Consider the following 23,130-nt stretch of genomic DNA (forward strand, 5'->3'; position numbering starts at 1 on the left):
AGCAAAGATACTGCACAGGACCCTCAAGCTCTCAGGCCTCTCGTAGAGAACCCAAGCTAGACATGAACAGCTACCAGGGGGATAGGGGCTGGGTGAGGAAAGAGTTTTTTTTTTTTTTTTTAAATATATATGTTTATATAGGGGTTGGACAAAATAATGAAAGCACATAATATTTCGGCTCCATAATCATTGAACGTACAGTAGTTGTTAAAGAATGGCACGAGGAACATTCTAATGAAATTGAGCGTCCCGTATGTCCAGTGTTCTGACAAATGGGTATCCCGGTCGAATTGATATCAAAAGCACTACTGAGCATGCGCATGGCATTTTGTAATGCTTTTTGTCCACTAAACTCTGTAAGCAATTACGTATATGCACGAAAAACCACAATAGAATATTGATGATATTGCGAGAAAATAGCGTTAGAACGTTAACGTTGTCTGATAAGCAGTAAACATGTGGTTGCCTGGGTTTTAATAGTATTAACTGCTCAAGAAAGAATATTGATATTATAACGGAAGTATTTAATTTTTAATATAATAATATATCTATAGTACGTATATCTAAATAGACGTGTCAAAACGTAAAGTAGGTTTGTTCAAGATTAAGCTGCTATCAACAGCGGGGATACTACTTCGACATGGGATACCCATTCGTCAGAACACCGGCACAATCCTCAGACATCAACATTATTGAGCATTTATAGTCAGGTTCAATTACGACGTCGACTTCCACTGCCATTGTCTCTAAAAGAGTCAGAGGGTATTGCAACTGAAGAATGGTTTAAAACTCCTTTGGAAACAATTCACAAGTTGTATAAATCAATACTTCTGAGAATTGAGGCTCTAACTGATGCAAACGGTGGACGTACACCGTATTAAATTTGTTTTTGTTGATTTATTTTTTTTTTAAGGTGTTTCCATTATTTTGTCCAACCCCTGTATATGCTGTATATGCATACAAATATAAACATCTGAAGTCACTTTTTTTCGTCAGCAGCCCATCTTGATTGTCAGCACATGTCATCTATAATAATTTCAATTGCACGGTATGATGCTAATTTGCTTGTAAATATACAGTCTTCTTTAAGCCATTCCATTCACTCTTTGTACTCTTTTAGCATCCCACTCTTTGTATCCTCCTGAATTCATCTTTGCTCGTCCCGCTTCACTCTCTCCTCAGGATTAGCCACCGTTGCTCGTTTGCATGCTATTCTTTTTTACTCCCACATTTCCACTTAGTCTCTCTCGACACAATCTGTGTATTGTGTGGATTAGTAGATGTGTTGTCTTCAGATTAGTCATTGTTTTAGAATGGGATGAGATAGGAACTCACCCATATTTTTTTCTGGTCTACTCATTTACTGCTATAGCCGCCCAACCCATTCAGAATGGTAGGGCTGGCAATGAATAATGTGTTCCAGTGCCACTGATGGCGGGAGACATGTAGTCCATTTGTATTGGGTGGGCTAGTAGTGAATGATTACTGAAAAGTGAGAAATAGTATAACCTTCAGTCAGCCTTTTTGAGTTTTGAAATACAAAGCAAAATCAAAACATGCACCGGTGGGATGCAGGTAATTCGCTGTTAGCTGCTGCAGTGGTTCTACAGGTAGGCAAGTAGGTTGTTGGGAATAGAAATTACTGGAAAAATAACTTGATACCATGGTGAGACTGAGATGAATTGCTAAATGGAAATTATCTATTGCTGATTTTTGACAAATATCATTTTACATTCTTTACCCACTGGAGATGGATGACTTTTTTTTTTCATATAGCTTGCTCTTTATGTATCCTTTTCAAAAGAGTTCCCTACCTCAAGCCCATGGTAGCTATTACAACCTACCATTGAATGTTTTTTCTTTCATATAGCTTGCTCTTTATGTAGTCTTTTCGAAAGGGTTCCCTATTTCAAGCCCATGATAGCTATTATGACCTACCATTGATGTTTAAGTCTATATGTTTAGGTCTATACATTTTGCACCACTGTTTGTAGGCCTGGGACACATGATCCCTCCAAACACAAACTCATGGTCCATGTAACCTATAAAGTTGGTATTTCCTTCCATTTTATGCCTAAAAGCCATTATGATGATATTTTGCAGGCATCTTATGGGTACTGAAAGCCAGTTTTGTACTCTCATTACTGCACCACTGCAATAACCTCCCCTGCTGTGTTAGTCATTTACCTGTTTCAATCTAAACTATTTGCACCGTCGTTCCTGAAATCAGTGAAATATTTCACCTTCTCATTTAGACTGATTAGAGTACATAAGCAACTTTCGTAAATGCCTTTTTATAATTAAGCAGCTGCACAATAAATCCAATTAAGGTTTCAGCAATGTTATCTTCTGTGATTAAATACCCTGGTGGTTATAAAAAGGAACGTGTGCATTTTCACCCCGGAATATTATTGATATCAACAAACTTGGCTGCAGTGTTTAATCATTTATCCACGCATGTGCTCTACTCTAATGTGTAGTCATTCATCAGGAAAGAGTTATATCGATCAAGCCTCTTCCCTCCTCTGGTCCCTTTTGGAGCCTATTGACTCTAGTATACTCACTAGTTAGCCACCTAAATGTCAGAGGTCAATCATGGAGGTCAGAGGAATTTACTCTGGGTTGTCACAACAGGTATTGCATGTAAAACCATCTGATTGAGCCGTTCCATCTGACTAGATCGTGTTGCCAGCCAGTCACAGTTACTAATATATTTTTAAAAATAAATGCTTTGGGCTTAAAGTGCCTATAACAGCAAAAAGCATGTTTATTTCATATTTCACACGGTATTTTATGCTCCTGAATGAAATGAAATGGACCGCTTGGATGTGTGGGGAAGACATCGATAAATTAATTCTTTTTTTTTTTTTTTTTTTTTTTTTTTTTTAATCCCGTGCCATGAAAATGATTGACTTCCTGGATTGACAAAGAATGCGAATGTGACGTCAGCAGGATAATCATCTTCAGTATACGGCCAATACTACATTATGTACAACCACTTTGGATTCAGCTGAATTTGCGAATTATTTTGTTTATTTTTCGTATCACGCTGGCCCAATGTGCTGCAGGCTTTTGTTTCTGCACCAAGGAGAGGTGTTTGAGCCTTTTTGGGTTTCAAAAAGTTCCCGTTCACCGCGGATAATATCCAAAACAAGTCCGACAGTTGTGGAACCATTGTGAGGTGAGTGAGCTACGTGTTTTATATCATGTCAATTACTGGGATCATGGCACACGTTTTAATAAGAAGGTGGCTTGCATTTTGTGGGTGAAAATACTCCCTGTCCAACGAGAAGGCCACACGGCCGATGACTGGTGGCTTTCCTCGGCTTGGCTGGCCGATCCAGCCCGTTCGGTCCTATTCACATGCCCACCGAGAATGCGCTTTACTCGGCTTGGCTACAAGCAGCTCCCCGCTACGACGTCGGCCGATTTGTCCGGTGGTCATTTTCCAGCTGCGTCCCCAGCAAAGAGCACTCCTGCCAGCAGCAGGGCAATGACAAGCCGAAAGTTGCTCAGCGCCAGGGGCTGGCTGATCGGTGAAGACAACCAACCCTGCCGCCGTGTGTGAGATGAGTCCCAAAGGCGAGAATAAGTCTTGGAAAAGCTTCTCGTTTCACGTTAGCATGTCGGCTAGCTGTCATGCCTCCTGTTTTTTTATGCTCTTTTCTCCGTCCCCGAAGACGACGCAGGGAAATGACAAAAGCCGGACTAACTTGGGTGGCATAAAATACCGTTCAGGAGAGGAAGAAGTTGGCAGTTTTGACCATTATGCAGTAATTTTGTCCTATCCTACTGAATAAATGCATTTTTAATAGTTCATATTCCATTTAGCACAAGACTGTTATTTGTCATGACCATACTATTTATTTAGCAACTGGGGGAAAAAAAAATACTTCGATAAAAAGAATATCCTGTAAGAATATTGGAGTAGAGAGATTGAAACAATCATGACATTTTGCTGCTCTGTGTCGTATTTCCCTCGTTCTGAATCTTGCCCCTCAATGGGCTGAATTCTAAATCAGATGAAATAGTTACCGTCTTCATCATCCAGTTGGGGACGATAGAGCGCTATAATGACAGGCGGGTCTAAACGGCAGATTAAGACTAATTTCTCGTCATCTGCGCTTTGCCAAATTGTTGTATATCGTCGAATCGTCTCAAAATATAATTCTAATTCACTAATGTTAATATTAATATGCTATTTAAGATTTTTTTAACGCTGTCACGGGCACTTTAATGCAAATGTGAAATATAATATTCACTTGTCACCTCAGCGTGACTTTAAACTCTACATGGCACTCATATGGCCATAAACAACATCACATTGTATTGGTTCATACTGATCCAAGAGTCGGTATAAATTTAGCGTTTCAATGCTCGCTAATCCTCGATAATTTGCCATAACATCTCCCCCCAAATAAGCAGTGCCAAAGCAAATCATTAAGATTTAAGCGCATACTCCTGACCCAGAAATTTGCTGTTCCAATACACATTGGGGAGGAATGAGTTGAATGATATGCAAGGAATTTTAGGCGAGTAGACAGGGTTGAGTAAGCTTGTTGTTGTGATCATTTTCTTTCTCTAGCCAGTGTTGCTTTTAACTTAATTAAGAAGCGATAGTTAAATCACCTATTGACATTCCCGTTTGTTCACGTGACAATGACAGTAATGTTCCTTTGTAATTTGATGGAAGGTGTTTTCATTTGAATGCCTCCACTACATAGTCTTGTTATAGGTGAGAGAAAATTAATGTAAAAAAAAAAATTAAAAAAAAAACTAAAAACAGTGACATATAGATTACCTACATACATGACTTCATACTTGAAGGTTTTTAAGTTCATTGCATCCTGAGCAATTACAATGATACATTTTGTTTTGCCTCATATCCCTCATGGTTTGGCCCTTCTTGTTCACGTATTCATCTTTGGTGTGCCTCGACTGTTTCCAAGGCAACCTGCTGAATGAGGGAGAGAAGTATAGCTGAGGAAAGGGAAAAATCTGTACAAAATTTAAAGAAAAAAAAGATACAAAAAAGTATTATGTAACCTAAACAAGTATTAATTATGATTATGTTTTCTAACATACATTGTATGAGCGAAAGTACAACATTTTTGGTACCTTCATTTTATTCTTTATTTATTTTTTAGTACATGAGTCAATGCGTATGATGATTTTGGCTTTCCTTTAGGCTTTCCTTGCTTCTCTGTCATTTGAAGCATATTGCTTTAAAAATGATTCCCTTGTACAAACATATCTGCATGATCTCTACATCTCACCTCAGCAGTCGTGACTCTGCAACCCTCTCTTTTATTAAATTTGCTGTCAAATATATTGAACACATTTACATCTGTATAATGTCATCTAGGTAGGTCAACAGTATTTCTTTTATACGTGTTTTTTGGTAAGCATTTTTAGATCTGCAGGTTCAGTGAACTGCTGCACTCCAAAAATAACACAAGTAGTAAGCCTTTCCTCAACACTCTAGTGAAGAAAGAGAAGGAATTGATTGAAATATTCCTTGTTGAAAAAAATTCTGCCCATCGAGCTAATGCACTCCAACTCACAATGTAATGCAAACACAAAGCAGGAAGAAGAGGGGAAAATATCATGAAACATATTATTTGCACAACTTCTTTAAATCAAGAAAGAAATGAGTGTCTCTTCGTAGTTTTGATTAAGAAAAAAAAAAAAAAAAAAAAAAGTAACAGCACATGAACAGTTATGTGTTACACAACATTTAGTACGGTCTCTGAGCCACTGGTATTTGGCTTAATAGAACAGAAAGATTTTATGCTAATTTATGTTCAAAATATATTCATTTGTGGAAGAAAAAGAGCTTTAATGAAAAAAAAAATAAATAAATAACGCTAATTTCATGTATTGTTTTAGGTTACCTTTGGATAGTTATGTCATTACATACAGCATTCATTTATTTATGTACATTAATTTGAGAATACAAATGAAAAAAATGTAATTCAATTTTCAACATTATTACAGTGGTACTTCGACATACGACGTAAAATTTAACTCGTCTTTTGTCTTGACGTATGACGACATGCTCAAAAAACGAAGACTTATGACAGCGTCGCAATTTCATTGTTTATGGTGGATTTTTTGTGAGAGAAATCAACGTCAGTCCCAAGAAGGTTAGTGCAGTTGGTAAAAAAAGGAAAAATGTGACGCTTACAATTAAAATTAAGAGGGAAATGATAGAAAAATATGAATGCGTTGTACGTGTCGGTGAATTAAGCCTGAGTCATGCTTCTGCGTTGCAGTGTTGGCGTAGCGACTACGGCGTCAATGAGCATTCGATAGTTCCACGGCAAGGGAACACAATGCTCTGTAATTCACAGCCAAGCCACTAAAGAGGTGTGGCGTTGTGTTTGTACGGTTTTGGGGGACTCTTGTCGACTACCTCTAGTTTTCATCCGGTTACACAACAAATGCTGAGGCGCAGGCAACCCAGAAGACGGTTGCAGAGGTGGTCGTTAGCGCGAGAATGTTTGTAAGTGGCGGTAATTTCACGCTGAAATAACAGTCTGAGCGGACCAATCGCATTCCATTTGCGTCACGTCACCACGCGTTGACGCGCCGCGTAGTCAGAATTTTGTGGAGCTGCACGTCAGGCTACGGCGGAGGGTCATAAATTGGGTCTGCCTTGACGGCGTAGCTCTACCGTAGAAGCATAACTCAGCCTTTAGTTTGACAATCCGGCTGGAATATGTCTACGATCTCGAGGATGAGTCTCATAATTATTACCATAACATCGGCAAGGAAGTCGTCAGCTTCGTCAGGTTTTCATTAGAGCTGTCAAACGATTAAACATTTTTAATCGAGTTAATAACAGCTTTAAAATTAATCGTAATTAATCGCAATTCAAACCATCTCTAAAATATGCCATATTTTTCTGTAAATTATTGTTGGAATGGAAAGATAAGACGGATGTATACATTCAACATACTGTACATAAGTACTGTATTTGTTTATTATAACAATAAATCCACAAGATGGCTTTAACATTATAAACATTCTTTCTGTGAAAAGTATCCACGGATATAAAGACTTGTACTTACATTTATCTTTTAAGAATTACAAGTTATAATAATTTTGATAGTTTATATTTTGTGACTAAATATTGCCATCTAGTGTATTTGTTGAGCTAATGAAATATTTAAATAGTTTGACCAAACTGAGTATTATTTTGCATAACTATTTGGAATGCCAGTTTTCTTTGCATAGAGCACTTTTCTTTTTGTGATTATTATTTTTTGAGAGTTAGAAATGTCATTTTTGTTGTGCTTTCACCAAATGATACTGTAGCGACTTAACTGCCCAAATGCATAATGGAAAGTTTACCATGCAACCATGATTGTCAGTGGTGGCAGTAAATGGTATATCTTCTCTGCGTCGTGATCAATACATGGTGTTAAGAAAAAGCTTTTCCCCACACTGCTTGCCACAACAATTATTACCGCCCGTTAATGCGATAATTTTGACAGCCCTAGTTTTTAATCATTTATTTCTGAACTTGTGTAACATAACACGGCTGCTGTCCGCCGTAGCCAACACCAACAACAATAGAACATGTTAACAGAAAGTAAAAACTTTACCGTACCTCTCTCGCTCCGTCATCTGTCACAGGAGCAGCATGCAAAACACAACCGCCACATCAGAACCCGATTCATATTACCGTATTATGATTTGTATTTATAATTTATTTGTTTTGCCATGTGTAATTGCTATTTGTAATTGTACCTGCAGTATTTATTTTTAAAAAATGTGTTTGTTTTTTTTTCAGGCTGTGTAATGAATTAATTGAATTATAATGTATTCTTTTGGAAAAAAATCTAGCTTCCCAAACCAGGTCCTGGACCGACTTAAATTCATATATAAGTATAACACCATTAACACCATATGTCAAGGTACCACTGTACTGCTCATACTGATGAAAGAGTTGGATTCATTGTGTGTTGATTGGTCATGCCTAGAAAGTGGAGCACTTTGAAATGGTAACACAGCAACAGTTGCCCTTTTAATATGTCCTCAAATACAACATTAAAGGCAATGTATTGTACACTATAGTAAAAATTGAAACTAATAGATGTTTCATCAGAGAGTAGTGCCTTCTTTGAAATGTTCCGAACCAAAATACAGGTCCTGCATGTGATGTCACCGCACATTTGCAATGCAAGAGAAATTGATTAGCAGACTCATCAGGCAAACAAACGATTCCTAGGAATCTAATTACTTGGAACCAGTCCTCAAAAATAAGTGGTTTTCGATTACTGTCCCTAACTGTAATGATCATTCACCTCCGTGATGCTTAACTGTGAGTCAAGGTTTTGTAAGTTTCCTTTCAAATCAAAAGCTTTGTAATAATAGTTTGAATAAAACTGGTACAAAGAGAACATAAGATTATAAATGCAGGAAGAGAACTTCACTCTTGTAAAGTCAAAAGGTCATTCTGTGAGACCAGTTTCATGCTGTCTAAGTCACCAGAAAAAAGAGGAAAATTGGAAGAGAAAGGGATGAAAAAGTGCAAAGGGTGTGATGAATGGCAAGGTTCCTTTGTGTGTTCATGTGGGTGCACGGGGGTGCGTATGTATTAGTGTGTGTGTACAGGTTTGTGGGCACTTGATCACCTTTGCATGGCCGCTCCGTTTTCTGTAGACAGGGATGCGTTGATGGACGAGGAGCATCCTTTGCCATCTCAGCAAGAGGAAGCGCGTAAAGCGTCTTGACCCCAGGGACGAGCAATGTCACTGTCTCCCATCCTGGTGAATTATTGAGCTGCCATGATGCCGCACCCTCAAGGGAGATTGTTGTTGGGGGGCTTTCCACGATGGTCAGAATTTAAAACTGCAAGATGCTAGACCCTTTTGGATGCACTTAAACATCTTGCAAAATAAACTACTTGCATTGCTTGCAATGTAAAATTATCAGATTAATGGTGAATAAAACTGGCTTGTTATGTAAATCAGTTGTTTTTCCTCTTCAGCGATTTTCTTTGTTTTTCTCACTCACTTTAGTTTACTGTTATTGGTTCAGCAATTATACATAAACCTTTCGTGTCACAGTTATTGTTAAATCCTTACGATGTGATGCAATTTTGCCACTGAATCAAAACTTCACAACAAGTCTTTTTTCTGCGAACAACATGTATATGTGTACAGTGGGCCAAATAAGTATTTAGTCAACCACTAATTGTGCAAGTTCTCCCACTTGACCTGAGGCCTGTAATTGTCAACATGCGTAAACCTCAACCATGAGAGACAGAATGTGGAAACAAAAAAAAATCTAATTTTTTGATTTTTAAAGAATTTATTTGCAAATCATGGTGGAAAATAAGTATTTGGTCAATACCAAAAGTTCATCTCAATACTTTGTTATGTATCCTTTGTTGGCAATAACGGAGGCCAAACGTTTTCTGTAACTCTTTACAAGCTTTTCACACACTGTTGCTGGTATTTTGGCCTGTTCCTCCATGCAGATCTCCTCTAGAGCAGTGATGTTTTGGGGCTGTCATTGGGCAACACGGACTTTCAACTCCTTCCACATATTTTCTATGGGGTTGAGATCTGGAGACTGGCTAGGCCACTCCAGGACCTTGAAATGCTTCTTACGAAGCCACTCCTTTGTTGCCCTGGCTATATGTTTGGGATCATTGTCATGCTGAAAGACCCAGCCACGTCACATCTTCAATGCCTTTGCTGATAGAAGGAGATTTTCACTCAAAATCTCTCGATACAGGGCACCATTCATTCTTTCCTTTACACAGATCAGTCGTCCTGGTCCCTTTGCAGAAAAACAGCCCCAAAGAATGATGTTTCCACCCCCATGCTTCACAGTGGGTATGGTGTTCTTCGGATGCAATATTCTTTCTCCTCCAAACACGAGAACCTGTGTTTCTACCAAAAAGTTCTATTTTGGTTTCATCTGACCATAACACATTCTCCCAGTCCTCTTCTGGATCATCCAAATGCTCTCTAGCGAGCCGTGGATGGGCAGGGTGCAGGGTTTGATTCCCTGGCCGCGCATTGCGTTACTGATAGTGGCTCTTGTTACTGTGGTCCCAGCTCTCTGTAAGTCATTCACTAGGTCCCCCTGTGTGGTTCTGGGATTTTTGTTCACCGTTAGTTGGTTATCATTTTGACGCCGCTGGGTGAGATCTTGCATGGAGCCCCAGATCGAGGGAGATTATCAGGGGTCTTGTATGTTTTCCATTTTCTAATAATTGCTCCCACAGTTGATTTCTTTACACCAAGCGTTTTACCTATTGCAGATTGTCTTCCCAGTCTGGTGCAGGTCTACAATTTTGTCAAATTTTTAAAATTAAGTATTTGGTCACCTACAAACAAGCAAGATTTCTGGCTTTCAAAGAGGTCTAACTTCTTCTAACGAGGTCTAACAAGGCTCCACTCGTTACCTGTATTAATTGCACCTGTTTTAACTCATTATCCGTATAAAAGACACCTGTCCACAGCCTCAGTCAGTCACACTCCAAACTCAACTATGGCCAAGACCAAAGAGCTGTCGACAGACACCAGAGACAACATTGTAGACCTGCACCAGGCTGGGAAGACTGAATCTGCAATAGGTAAAACGCTTGATGTAAAGAAATTAACTGCGGGAGCAATTATTAGAAAATGGAAGACCACTGATAATCGCCCTCGATCTGGGGCTCCATGCAAGATCTCACCCCGTGGCGTCAAAATGATAACAAGAACGGTGAGCAAAAATCCCAGAACCACATAGGGGGACCTTATTTGCCCCACTGTATATGATAATCTTGTCATGATGGAGGGGAAGCTATGATAATAAGACATTTTTTGGTCAAAGCCAGAGGTGGGTAGTAACACGCTACATGTACTGTTGCATTTACCTGAGTAACTTTTTGAGAGAAAAATGTACTACTAAGAGTAGTTATACTAAGCTATGCTTTGACTTGCGCTACTTTGCACAACACGTCGTTAAAGTTTTCCTCTTTATTCTACGTATTAGATTTATTTATTTAATTTTTTTTAGCGATGCTATTGCAAAGAGTAGCGCTACTAATTTTACCAATGAGACGTCGCAGCAATAATCACATGACTCCATTACACCAATCGGACGCAAGTTTGCCTTTCTATGATCACGCAAGCCTGTTCAGTCACGCATCTTTAAAGCTCCGTAACAAATTAAGTGTTTGACATAGGGCGCTGCCCTCATGATGAATCGAAATCGCGGATTTAAAACTCTCTCCCAGTTTTTATTTGGCACTTATTGACCAGGGAAAACCGGTGTGATGTGGTTATGTAATGGGTTATTGTACAGTATCAGTATAGCAAAGGTTCATATAGATTCGTTTGTGCTGAGAGAAAAAAAAATTCCATTCCAAAAAAAAAAAAAAAATAAAAAGTAAAATAACATTTACTACAAATGTTACTCATTACTTGAGTATTCTTTTCACTGGATACTTTTTTACTTGTACTTGAGTACATGTTTTTATGACTTTTACTCTTACTTGAGTAATATTATTTTAAAGAAACACTACTCTCTGACTTGAGTAAAATTTTTGGCTACTCTACCCACCTCTGGTCAAAGCACATATGGCATCACACTGGATGCTGAAAATAATTTAGACTTCAAAGGTTATCATGATGTACAAACCATATCTTGTGAATTCTGTATAAATACAATGTTTTTGGACAATGGTAGCCTCCTCCCATGGTCTCCTCCAATGATGTAAATTCTTATTTACTAATTACCTCAGCCGATAAATACATAAATAAAGTGTGATTGGAATATATTAACGTTTGTGTTGAAAAACAAACAAAACCTGATTTTTAGATAAATGCAGTTTATTTTATTTATTCATTTTTTAACCTGTCCTGTTCAGCTTTTTGACTTGGAGAATGGAGATCTGAGGGTCCGATTGATCTGAACAGTTTTAATGTATCACATGGGAGTATGACATACTTCCATTGTGATCATTCAACGTACCTCGTTTATTAGGAGAAAGCAGCGAACAGGAAGGGGTTATGAGGGAACAAAAGAGAAGAGGGAGAGACAAACAGAAAAAGCACAAACAACAACAAGAAATACATTAAACACCTACTCCAACTAACTATGAATATGTTGGAGCTATCGTTTGCTAGTTGTATTTCCAATTGACACCATGTGGGGGGCCTGATAACCTAGGAAGGGGGGGTGGGGGGGGGCTACTGAGAGATAAGTGAATGGGAGGGGTAAAGTGTACCTAAATCAGCTATGTGGTTTAGAACCCAGTATTTATGTGAATCCCTTGTGAGTGTGAGTATTTTGACATCCTATTCTATACTGTCTCATTGCTAATCCTGACACCAAGGTTTCCTACTTGAGTGTGTCTAATTTCACCTAGCCAATCCGGGGGAGGGAATGCAGTTTTAATTTTCAATCCATGCAAATTTTTCAAAATTTATTAACATAGAACTAAACTCGTGGATGTGTGAACCTAAAAAACCCACACTGTGTCGTAGTATTATATTTAGGTGGACTTGGGACATGCAGTGGCAGTATTTTGCTTCACAAAGAACATTTGCACAATTTAAAAACTTATCTCAGTGCCAAATGCATGTGAGGGAGTGAGTCAGGTTAAGATTTGTTTGGTGGGGAAAAAATTATAAATTGGCATTTTACTAAAGCTCTGTTTTTTTAATAGGTTGTTTTGTATGTTTTGTTTGTTTTTTTCTTTAAAATACATTTTCGGCATTGTAATCCTATTTAGGCTTGCCCGACGTTAAGCATGGTTTCCAAGCAAAAATACATCAAATAGAGCACAGGCTGTGATGTGACAAAATGGCCATTAAGCCTGCTGGAGTGCTCTGGGATTGATACTGTGCAAAATGTCAATGTCCCTGATATCAGACCTAATGCTCCAAGATTTAACACTCCAGCTTTAATATCAATACTTGGTGAGGTGAGAATAGTTTTTGATACTTCTAATAAATAATGTGAGATAGACAGGCAACTATGTCCAGAATAACCAAAATGATCACACAAACAAGAATAATAACTTGAAAAATAGAAAAAATGGGATAAGGAAAAACAATAAAGAATTTAATCATATTTTTCAATAAATTCTGGACCTGAATAAGTTAAAACAAAAACGGAACTGAGGTGAATGTTCTGGTGGAGCGATGCCAGTAAAATATGTAGCTGCGTGAAATCCATTCTGTCCTCTACTGAGTCCCTGCAGAGACACTGAGTTGCATCCAAAGTCCAGCACATGTTCTGGCCAGCCCGCTTGCTTTGTGTGGAACTGCACAGGACTTAAAGCGGGAAGTCACAATACATGCTCATGTGCACAGTGATTTATCCGCACACTCTAAAGACCTATTGTTCAAGACCCAGCAAGCTAAGGCACCATCTTCCTACCAAAATAGCCTGTTTACCGTAGGCACATCCATTTTGCTATCATTTCCCCTCTGAATGGTGCTTAGAAAGCTGCAATTTGCGTTTTTTTTTTTTTCTCCTAAACTGGAATATGACAGCCAAAGCAAAGACAGGTCCAGAAAGTAAACTCAAGTAACTAAACAGTACATTTTTCTATATACACAATTTGCATTATACTGTATCAACAGTAAGATATGAGTGAGTGAATAGTGTAAGTTATGACAGTTGTTGATAGGTGCTAAATTTAATTGTTTTTGTCTTAATGTACTGTATGAACAGGTATATTGTGTTGTTTACACGACACAATCGTGATGTTCAAAGTAAAAATCACTCTTGTTTTTTTTTTTTTTCCAGCTTTGCCTAGCTACACTTGTGGTAATCCCGGACTGCTACTTAACGGCCACCAGCAAGGGTCTACATTCAACATCGGCGACAAAATCCGTTACAGCTGCAACACAGGTTATGTTTTGGAGGGACACACAACATTGTCTTGTCTTGCCACTTCAGCGGGTACTGCTGCTTGGGATTTTCCTCTACCCTATTGCAGAGGTATGTACTTTAGCATCAAGTCATTAGAATGGTGTGCCAAAAGTGATTTAGTTATAAAACAGCAGACAAACAGTATTAGAAAAAGGTTTGCATCGAGACGGTAGGGACATAGCGCTACCAACTTTTCAACATGGTCAAATTGTCCCCACCAACTTTAAAGCAACCTAATGTACATTATGAAATGAGTTTAGTTATATAGGTAATTTCCCATATGTTGTAAGGATAGAATTGACCCTACCATTATTAAGAGAATTATTTTCATTATGTTCAAACTTTCATTTACTTTTCACTTGCTGAATGTGCCTGTCCATTTTTTCCCGTTCAAACGCACATTAATTGGCTGATGACTTGACCAACCCCGACACACACACGCATGCTCACACCCCCACAGCCCCAACAGAAATACATGCCCCCGTCGAAGAGGAGGGGTATTCGAAGTTATTTTCAACTAGCAGCAGCCACTGTAAGTAACTTAAAAAGATGCCAATGTTGTGGAGGTGGGAAACACACCACTAATTTTGCTATTGAATGTCTGACTTGCATCAGAGTTACCATAACATTAAACTGTGTGAACTTGCCAACCTGCAAAACTCGAGTAGGAAGCTGTTTAGAAAGAAGGGTCCTTCTGGTTGTGTTTTCTACTGTTAATGTTATTTAAGCTGTGAGAAATGTAGGGAACTCTACTGGAAACTACAAAACTAGAAAAACGGGAGCAAGAGGCTGCTTAGAGATAGAGGGGTGCTGCATAACCTCATATGTTGCTCACACACCACAACATAACCACAAAATATTCATAATTAACTATGTTCAGTACTAGGAGTGGAAACCTATTGGTACCTCACTATACAGTACGATTTGCGATACAAAGCTCACGATAACGATGATCTGACAATATGGTGATACAACTATTATCAATAAATTTATAAAATATCCTAGAATGATTTTCTGACCAACAACTAATAAACATAAAAACAAGCTTCTGCTGGGAATTGGAATGAGTTTATCACTAGTAGACGTCCAATCCATTTGAAATGGAAGGGTGGCAGCGAATGAACGAATTCTCATTTGCTGCCATCCCTCCCACTTCAAACGGATTGAATGTCTATGGCTGTCAGTGGCAGCCAATGCCAGGCAATGAGGTAATTTTGGGCCATCTAAGGTCAATTACCTGTTGATGTTCAGTTACTTCCTATTGATTTTGGGGTACTTTATGGGTCACTTCCTGTTGATTTTGAGTTACAGAACAGGAAGTTGAGTTTGAGTCACTGCCTATTCATTTGGGTGATTCCCAGGTCACTTCCTGTTGATTTTGAGTTACAGAACAGGAAGTGACCTGGGAATCACCCAAATGAATAGGCAGTGACTCAAACTCAACAGGAAATGACCTGTAAATGCCCTAAAATGAACCACAAGTGACCTGTAAATGCCCTGAAAACCCACAGTCTAAATGGATTGGGCATCGTGCACCATCAATGCAGCCTTACAGTTAGTTGAGATACTATTATGGTGGAAGATTTTGGTAGCAACTTGTTGGTTCCTTTTTATTTTTAGATATTGAAACCTTTTTAAAACGATATCTCGATTCTTGGCAGGAGCATATCGATAACCTTTTGGGATACAAAGGATATCACGATATATTACCATTTCGATACTTTGTCACACCCCTATTCAGTACATAAAAAAAATAAAATAAAATTTTTTGCTGCAAGATACCCACACTAGCGTTGCAATCTACTGGTCGATCATGATTTAGCATAACAATTAATGTGATTCATATTCATGAGAAATGTAGCCGATCCCCGTTCATCAAATCTGTTTGGTCGTATTAATGTTCCATGCCGAGCAAAAAATATGCATGCAAGTTAGGCTGTTATATCGTCCCTACCAACGTTGAGACCAAACCTACGCCCATGGTATTAGATATCCCTTCAATTAATGCTTGCGGGTAAAAATGTCAAAATATACAGGTATATTATGGAACCTCACACATCAGCTGATTAACAATTTTAATATTGTTGGAAGTGTATGATGTACTGATTGCCATTCTATTCTGTTTTTGGGAAAAAAATCCACAGGCTAACTTCTGCACTTTGCTTATGCTGATATCTTATTTAGCATGACAGGACCTCATATGTTCGCTCCCAGTCAGACGCACATGCCAGTTGTCTCTCCTCACAGTCAGACGGTACCCCTGCAGCAACACCTGCCAGTTTGGACCGTCTGAGTCAAGTTGACACAATTTTTCCCCTTTCTTTTTTGGAGATAGTTCACTAGAGGTCATTATGCTGCTATCAGTCCTTATTTTAAGGAGTGTCAATCTGCATATACGCATATTGTATGCGTATCCAGCATGAACATTTGCTGCACCTGAATATGTCAGCGTGCCTGCTGAGTGGGGAGCTGATACACGGAGCCATCTGCATCCAGGTCAGGAGTCAGGAAGTCCACACGTGAGCACACATGGCTGGGCATGCTCACATGCCAAAATGTGCAGACACATGCCTAGACAAAAAAAAGTATGGGTACATGGTTATAACCATTTTTAACATGTAAATTCATTTTTACTTATGAGTTCTTCTTTTTTGCCTTATTATTATTCACCACCAGATTGCCATTAAGAACTTAAATCTGCTATTTCATTTTCCTCAACAATGCTCACCCAGACTCCTCAGGCACTCAAGGAGGTGTTTCTGTCAGCTACTCAGACAAAATTACATACAAGTTGTTGAGGCTGGCAATTTCTCTGGTGATTAATTCAAGTTTCCCAGTAGCACATGAAATTCAACATGTATGCCTGCGGCCATCTTCACAATGCACAAGAGAATTTTTAACGACACTCCAGTTACAAACAGTGGCTGGCCATTTCTGGCAGAGCAGAGCTCGCAATCTGCTGTTTATGGCTGCTGCCAAATATTCTTGCACAATTCGGGCAGTTGACCTTTAATTGAGTGTGCCATTGGCGCTATTAGATGACTAATACCTATACTATGTTGTAGCTTTCTTTTTGGGTCAATTTATTACATACTATCTATCCCAATATAATTTCTTGACATTGATAAAAGTTAACAAAACAAAATATTTATTGGAACTTACAGGTTCTATTTAAAGTTGTCATTTTGGCAAAATATTTTCGATCTGCTATGGGTAAAGTCACCAATTAATTCATCAATTGGTTTTCTATATGGAATTTTAGACTTATCAAATTGTATTATGTCAGCAACAGTCAGGCGGTAGAGTGATTCACTCCCAATCTGAGGGTGGAAGGTTCAATCCTGAGCCCTTGTGACATTTCGAGTGTCCAGAGTTGATGAAAAAAATATTCACTATGAGCAAGGGCATAGGTTTGCATAGAGACGGTAGGGACATAACACTACCGACTTTTCAGGATGCTGAAATTGTCCCCACCAGCTTTTAAGCAACCAAAAAATGCATTTTATAATGGCTTCAGTTATATAGGTAATTTAGATTTTCTTCCCACATGTTGTAAGGATAGAACCGACCCGACCATTATTTAGTGAATTACAGTAGTTTCATTATGTTCAGACTGACATTGACCTCTTTTCACTTGCTGAAAGTGCCAGTTCATTTTTCTCCCTCAAACACACGTTTACAATATGCCGCCTCCTCCGCTCCCTTCGAAGACGAGGGATATTGTTTTTTTGTTGTTTTTTTTTTCTCCGCCAACAGCAGCCCCTGTAAGTAATGTAAAATATGTCAATGTTGTGGAGGAGGGGAACACACCACTAATTTTGCGACTGAAAGCCCGTCCTGCATCAGAGTTAGCATTAACCTTAATCTGTGTGAATTTCTCAAACTCCAGGAGGAAGCTGTGTTGAGAGAAATATCCTCTTGTATGTTTTCTAGTGTTAATGTAATTTAACTGTAAGAAATGAAGAAAAGGATTACCCCCTTATAGATAGTTAATTGATGATTAGCAAGTTTGTATTTCATGTGTATGTCAATATAATTTGTGTTCAAATACTGCAATTTAAAATTTGTGAATAAAATCCAGACATTTATTCTGGAAGTTTTCAAAATGTTTCTTGAGTAATTTTTGAAAACAAAGGTTTGAATCGAACTGTATGACCTGTAATGTATCACATTTGATACATTTAGAATTTCATGATTGTGAGAGTAACTCAGAATTTTGAAATATCTTTCCTCTAAAAAAAATAATAATGGATGCAAGTCAACTCATGCATCTGCGGGTTCCATGAGAAAAAAAAAAAAAAAAAAAAAATCAGGATTTAGCAAAGGTTATAGATATTAGAGCGCTTATTACACATATTATTATTTTTTTTCATTTTTACAAATTTGAAAAAATGGTTTCATTAAGGCCTTTTTTTTTTTTAGTTTTGTGATTCTCTGACAATTGCGTCATATTGCAGGCAATAAAGGGTTAAATCCACACACCAAAAAAAAAAAAAAAAAAAATGTGCAATGTGACTGATCGCGCATGTACAAGTAGATGGGGAAAAAAAAAAACACGCACTGGCTCTGATTTTAGTCGCAAAATGCAACCATTCAATTGCAGTCTGGAGCCCTGATAAAGCAGTGTACTTAACCACCATGGACTCCATATCTGCAGCCATTGTTAAGCATATTGTTAATCAATTTCTCCCCCTTTGCGTTTGTATTGACATAATTGTTGGTGCAAATGTTGTATGCAATGTGTTTCAAATTTTGTGTCATCTCTTTGACAAAAGCAGTTCTATCCTACACATTCATATCTTTACCATGACATTCAGAGTGACTATAGCATTTTCCCCTGTCATAAAAAACCATGAAATCATTACTGACTGCTTGCAAATATGTAACCGAAGCAAACACTCTGGACTCAACAAAAGAGGATGTCGAGAGTATCTTTCTGCTCACTTTGAATGCTCGGCAGTACAATTTATCCTTGGTAACACCAGGTCCACAATGTCTAGTTTAGTTTTCCACAGTTTTCATTCACTAGTGGCGGATGCAGAATAATACATAGGTGAGGTTTGCAACAAGATTCTCCCCTTCAAGAGTGGAGAAACTCACTTGTGTGGAATTTCAAACCTCTCCCTCATCTGCTGTCACTCCCACTGCAAGATCCACCCGTCACCTCTTGCCATATCTACCTTTCTTCATCCCTCTGGCCTTCACTTCTCTCTCCGTCACCTGTCTTCTCTCTCTTGGTGCCCTTCTGTCTTGGTTTCCCTCCTATTTAAGTTCACACCTCACAGGTTTCCGCTTGTCTGTACACTCGCTTGCCCTCCCTCAGGGGGGTTACCGTTGTGACAAGTAGGATGGATGACAGACAGCTCGAGCTGGCCACCCATTGATGAGTACCATACTAGACTAAGATAAAGGCCCATACAATTTCAAATAAGGATGGAACCATAACATTGTGTGTATTAAATGCAGTAGTTGTCGGTGTAACAATTTGCATTCTCTATTATTCAATTGTCTCTTTAAAATACTCTCACAGTGACAAGAGCTTCTTTGATTAACACAAATATGAATTAATCAGGATGCAATTATGTCTCCCCAAGTTGCATCATGTTGCATCATGCACTCAACCCCCACTTGCACATTTTAAAATTAATTTACTCTTCCCTGACCTACATTGATCATTGAGGTCTACGGAACAGCATGCTCACTGTGCACATTTGAGTTACATTAGCATCTTTCCCCAGCCGAAAAGAAAATCTTAAACCACTATGCTAATCTTGTCTCATTGTTGTTAAGCTACTTAATAATAAGATCAAGTCTTTTAAAACAATTGCTGACTGGTTGTTTTCAAAGTGCTTTCAAACAGCGAAAAAAGATACATGGCTTTGAAATTTACAATGCTGCTCGAATGCTTACTGATCACAACACTTTTTTTCCTAAAATTTTTCATGCTCAGTCTTCAGAAATGTATTCTCATTATAAATAAATGAATCAATAAATATTGATTGAAGTCATACACTACAATAAAATGATCATAAAGATGATACTTATTTAACATCAATTCTTTACCTTTAAAAACTATGAAACCCTGAAAGGGACTTCGACAGAAATAAAATTAATTTAACTAAAACCACCCAACATTTTTAGGTTTTCATATTTTAATGACGATAGTATGCAAACAATGACAGAAGAGGGGAAAATAAGTAAGTGAACCCTCTGCCTAAGGAGACTTGAAGAGCAATTGAAACCAATTTTTACCAAACAATTTAAGTCAGGTGTGTGCCCAATGACTGATGAGTGATTTAAAGCTGCCCTGCCCACTATAAAACACACACCTTGTAAGAATTGTCTTGATGAAAATCTTTGTCTGTGCATCATGGCTTGGTCAAAAGAGCTCTCTGAAGACCTGCGATCAAGGATTGTTGATTTGTATAAAGCTGGGAAAGGTTAAAAAACTGAATGTTCATCAATCAACAGTCAGAGAAGTTGTCTACAAATGGAGAGAGCTTGACACTGTTGCTTCTCTCCCAAGGAGTGGCCATCCACCAAAGATGACGCCAAAAGTTCAACGCAGAATACTCAGAGAGGTAAAAAAAGAACCCAAGAATGTCTGATAAAGACCTACAGAAATCACTGGCACAGTCCAATATCTCTGTGCTCAAATCAACTATATGTAAAACTATGGCCAAGAATGGTGTTCATTGGAGGACTCCACGGAGGAAGCCACTGCTGTCTAAAAAAAACAAACATTGTTGCTCGTTTAGTTTTCGCAAAAAGGCACTTGGACACTCTACAGAAATTTTAGCAAAATATTTTGTGGACTGATGAAACCAAAGTTGAATTGTTTGGGAGTAACACACAACGTCATGCATGGAGGAAACATGGACCAGCTCACCAACATCAACACCTGGTGGAGAGAGCATCATGATTTGGGTTTTGCTGCCTCAGGGCCTGGACAACTTGCAATCATTAATGGAAGAATGAATTCAAAAAATGTTCAGGATGTTTTACAGGAAAACCTGAGGCTGTCTGCCAGACAATTGAAGCTAAAAAGAGGATGGAAGTAAATCAACATCAGAATGGTTTCAGAAGAACAAAATACACGTTCTGGAGTGGCCAAGTCAAAGTCCAGACTTGAACCCCATTGAGATGCTGTGGCATGACCAAAACACAGCGATTCATGCCAGACATCCCAGGAATCTAACTGAACTCCAGCAGTTTTGTAAAGAAGAATGGGGCAAGGTTAGTCCTGATCGATGTGCCAGACTGATCTGCAGCTACAGAAAGCGTCTGTTTGAAGATATTACTGCCATAGGGGTGTGTGTGTGTGTGGGGGGGGGGGGCAACAAAATATTATTAATATATTATTAATATATTAATGTGATGTTTCACTTACTTTTTTCCCCCTCTTCTGTTATTGTTTGCCTACTGTCCTCGTTAAAATATGAAAACATAATAAATGTTTGGGTGGTTTTAGTTAAAGCAGACACTGTTTTTTCATCTGTGTGATTTTTACAAAGATTAGCTCACATTTGATGGTGATTTTATGCAGGAATGTGAAAAATTCCAAAAGGTTCAGATGCTTTTTCATACGACTGTAGTTTTGAGTGCGCACTATTGTGCGCACCAAATGGTTTAAATTTATTTTATCTTTGTCAATGTCCCTTTTGGGTCTTTGTAAATAACAGCCTTACCAATTGAAGTTTATTTTGGAAACACTTTTTCTCCCTTTTTCCCACAGCGGATGACGGGTGTGGTGGGACACTTCGAGGCCAGAGTGGAGTGATCACCACTCCCAATTACCCTGCTGAGTATACCAATAATGCTGACTGCACATGGACCGTGCTGGCTGAGCCAGGAGACACCATTGCCCTGGTGTTCTCTGACTTTCATCTGGAGGATGACTATGACGTTCTGGAGGTCAGCGGTACCGAGGGCTCTTCGCAGTGGTGAGTAGTCAGCATTTTATGCTTTGAGGTTGAGATGCAGCGTGATTTTTAAGTAGGCATTGGTGAATAGCCGTAGTGCCTTGCGACCAATCAATTGTAATATCAATCCGGTCCGTTAGTTCAAGCATAGAAAAACAACAAATATATCATCACATATGGCATTCACAGCTGATGATTCTTCATGTTTTAAAGTCGCTGTCACGCACAAGTGCACAGTCCGATATCTTTTCAATTAGTTAGTCCACAACTTATATGCTCAGCTCGAATGATAAAGAGTTAGGACATCATATGTCAGAGTAGTCCTCTCACCATCTGTGGCAGCTCCCACGTGTGATGACAACTCTCTTAGCATCGGAAGTAATTAGTGAGCACGACACGCAAACATAAGACAGGAAAAGTATGCAGGGATGCAGCCATCAAACCGTGCACAATTTCTGATCTAATTAGACCAGGTATATGTCAAGGATTCAGTAAAGAATGAGTCATTTTTTTAAACAAGGGAACACTTTGAACTTGAACTAAACTTGGATTTAAATGCGAGAAAAAAAAACAATGATATCTGCCCACTTTAAGTGGCTCAGCAGCAATTCTTCCTTGAAATAATTGCGCCAACTCAGGATTGTGCAACGAATGAGAGCTGCTTGATATAAAAGTCACTTTGCATGTAAGCCTGCTTGACTCAGAGTTTAGCATTCTGAAGAATCCCTGAGCTGGCCACCTGTGCTTATTTGTACATCCTACAATGTTATTGGCCTCTTATCCCTGACTTTGATTTGCTCTCTGATGTTGCACAAAGGGCATTCAGAGCCCACCCAATTCAATTATTGCTGTAACAGTTGTTGTATTGTAATGTAATCTAACTAATTGCTTCATTGTCCCAAATTGAAACATGCGGGTGAGGAAATAGCTGTCCTAATGCTAGTGTAGTGTTTCCTATTACAGTTAGCGATATACTCATTCTCAAATAAATCAGCGCCGCTGAAACTAACCACTAATAGTGGCCTCAGATTGGTTTCTAGTAAAGATGACTGGTACGTGTCTGGACTATATCTTTCATAAGTGAAAAATAAGCTGTTATTGTTAATTTACTCTATTCAAAATTTCAAAAAGTCTTTAATGAAGTTACTAGGAAATACAATGAGGTATTGAAGAGAAAATGTGTCTTCAATGCTGTCACCTACATTGCAATTCATTATTACATCACATTTGCAAACAACATTTTCAACCAATGCAACACAATGCTAACCTGTGAAAGAATACGTCACTATCACAGTGAATCACCAATGAGATCAAG

The 23,130-nt window shown here is 38.5% G+C and overlaps 1 protein-coding gene across 1 annotated transcript in view; it reads left to right on the forward strand.

Annotated features, from left to right (window-relative positions):
• Positions 1 to 23,130, forward strand: part of csmd2 (CUB and Sushi multiple domains 2) — a 295,070-nt gene that overhangs the window by 91,650 nt on the left and 180,290 nt on the right. Inside the window, exons 4-5 of the mRNA XM_057828476.1 lie at positions 13,768 to 13,962; positions 21,629 to 21,836. Of these exons, the coding sequence (XP_057684459.1) occupies positions 13,768 to 13,962; positions 21,629 to 21,836 (403 nt within the window). The remainder of the gene's footprint in view (positions 1 to 13,767; positions 13,963 to 21,628; positions 21,837 to 23,130) is intronic.

Source organism: Corythoichthys intestinalis, chromosome 22, assembly GCF_030265065.1.
Source record: "Corythoichthys intestinalis isolate RoL2023-P3 chromosome 22, ASM3026506v1, whole genome shotgun sequence".
Classification (NCBI taxonomy): domain Eukaryota; kingdom Metazoa; phylum Chordata; class Actinopteri; order Syngnathiformes; family Syngnathidae; genus Corythoichthys; species Corythoichthys intestinalis.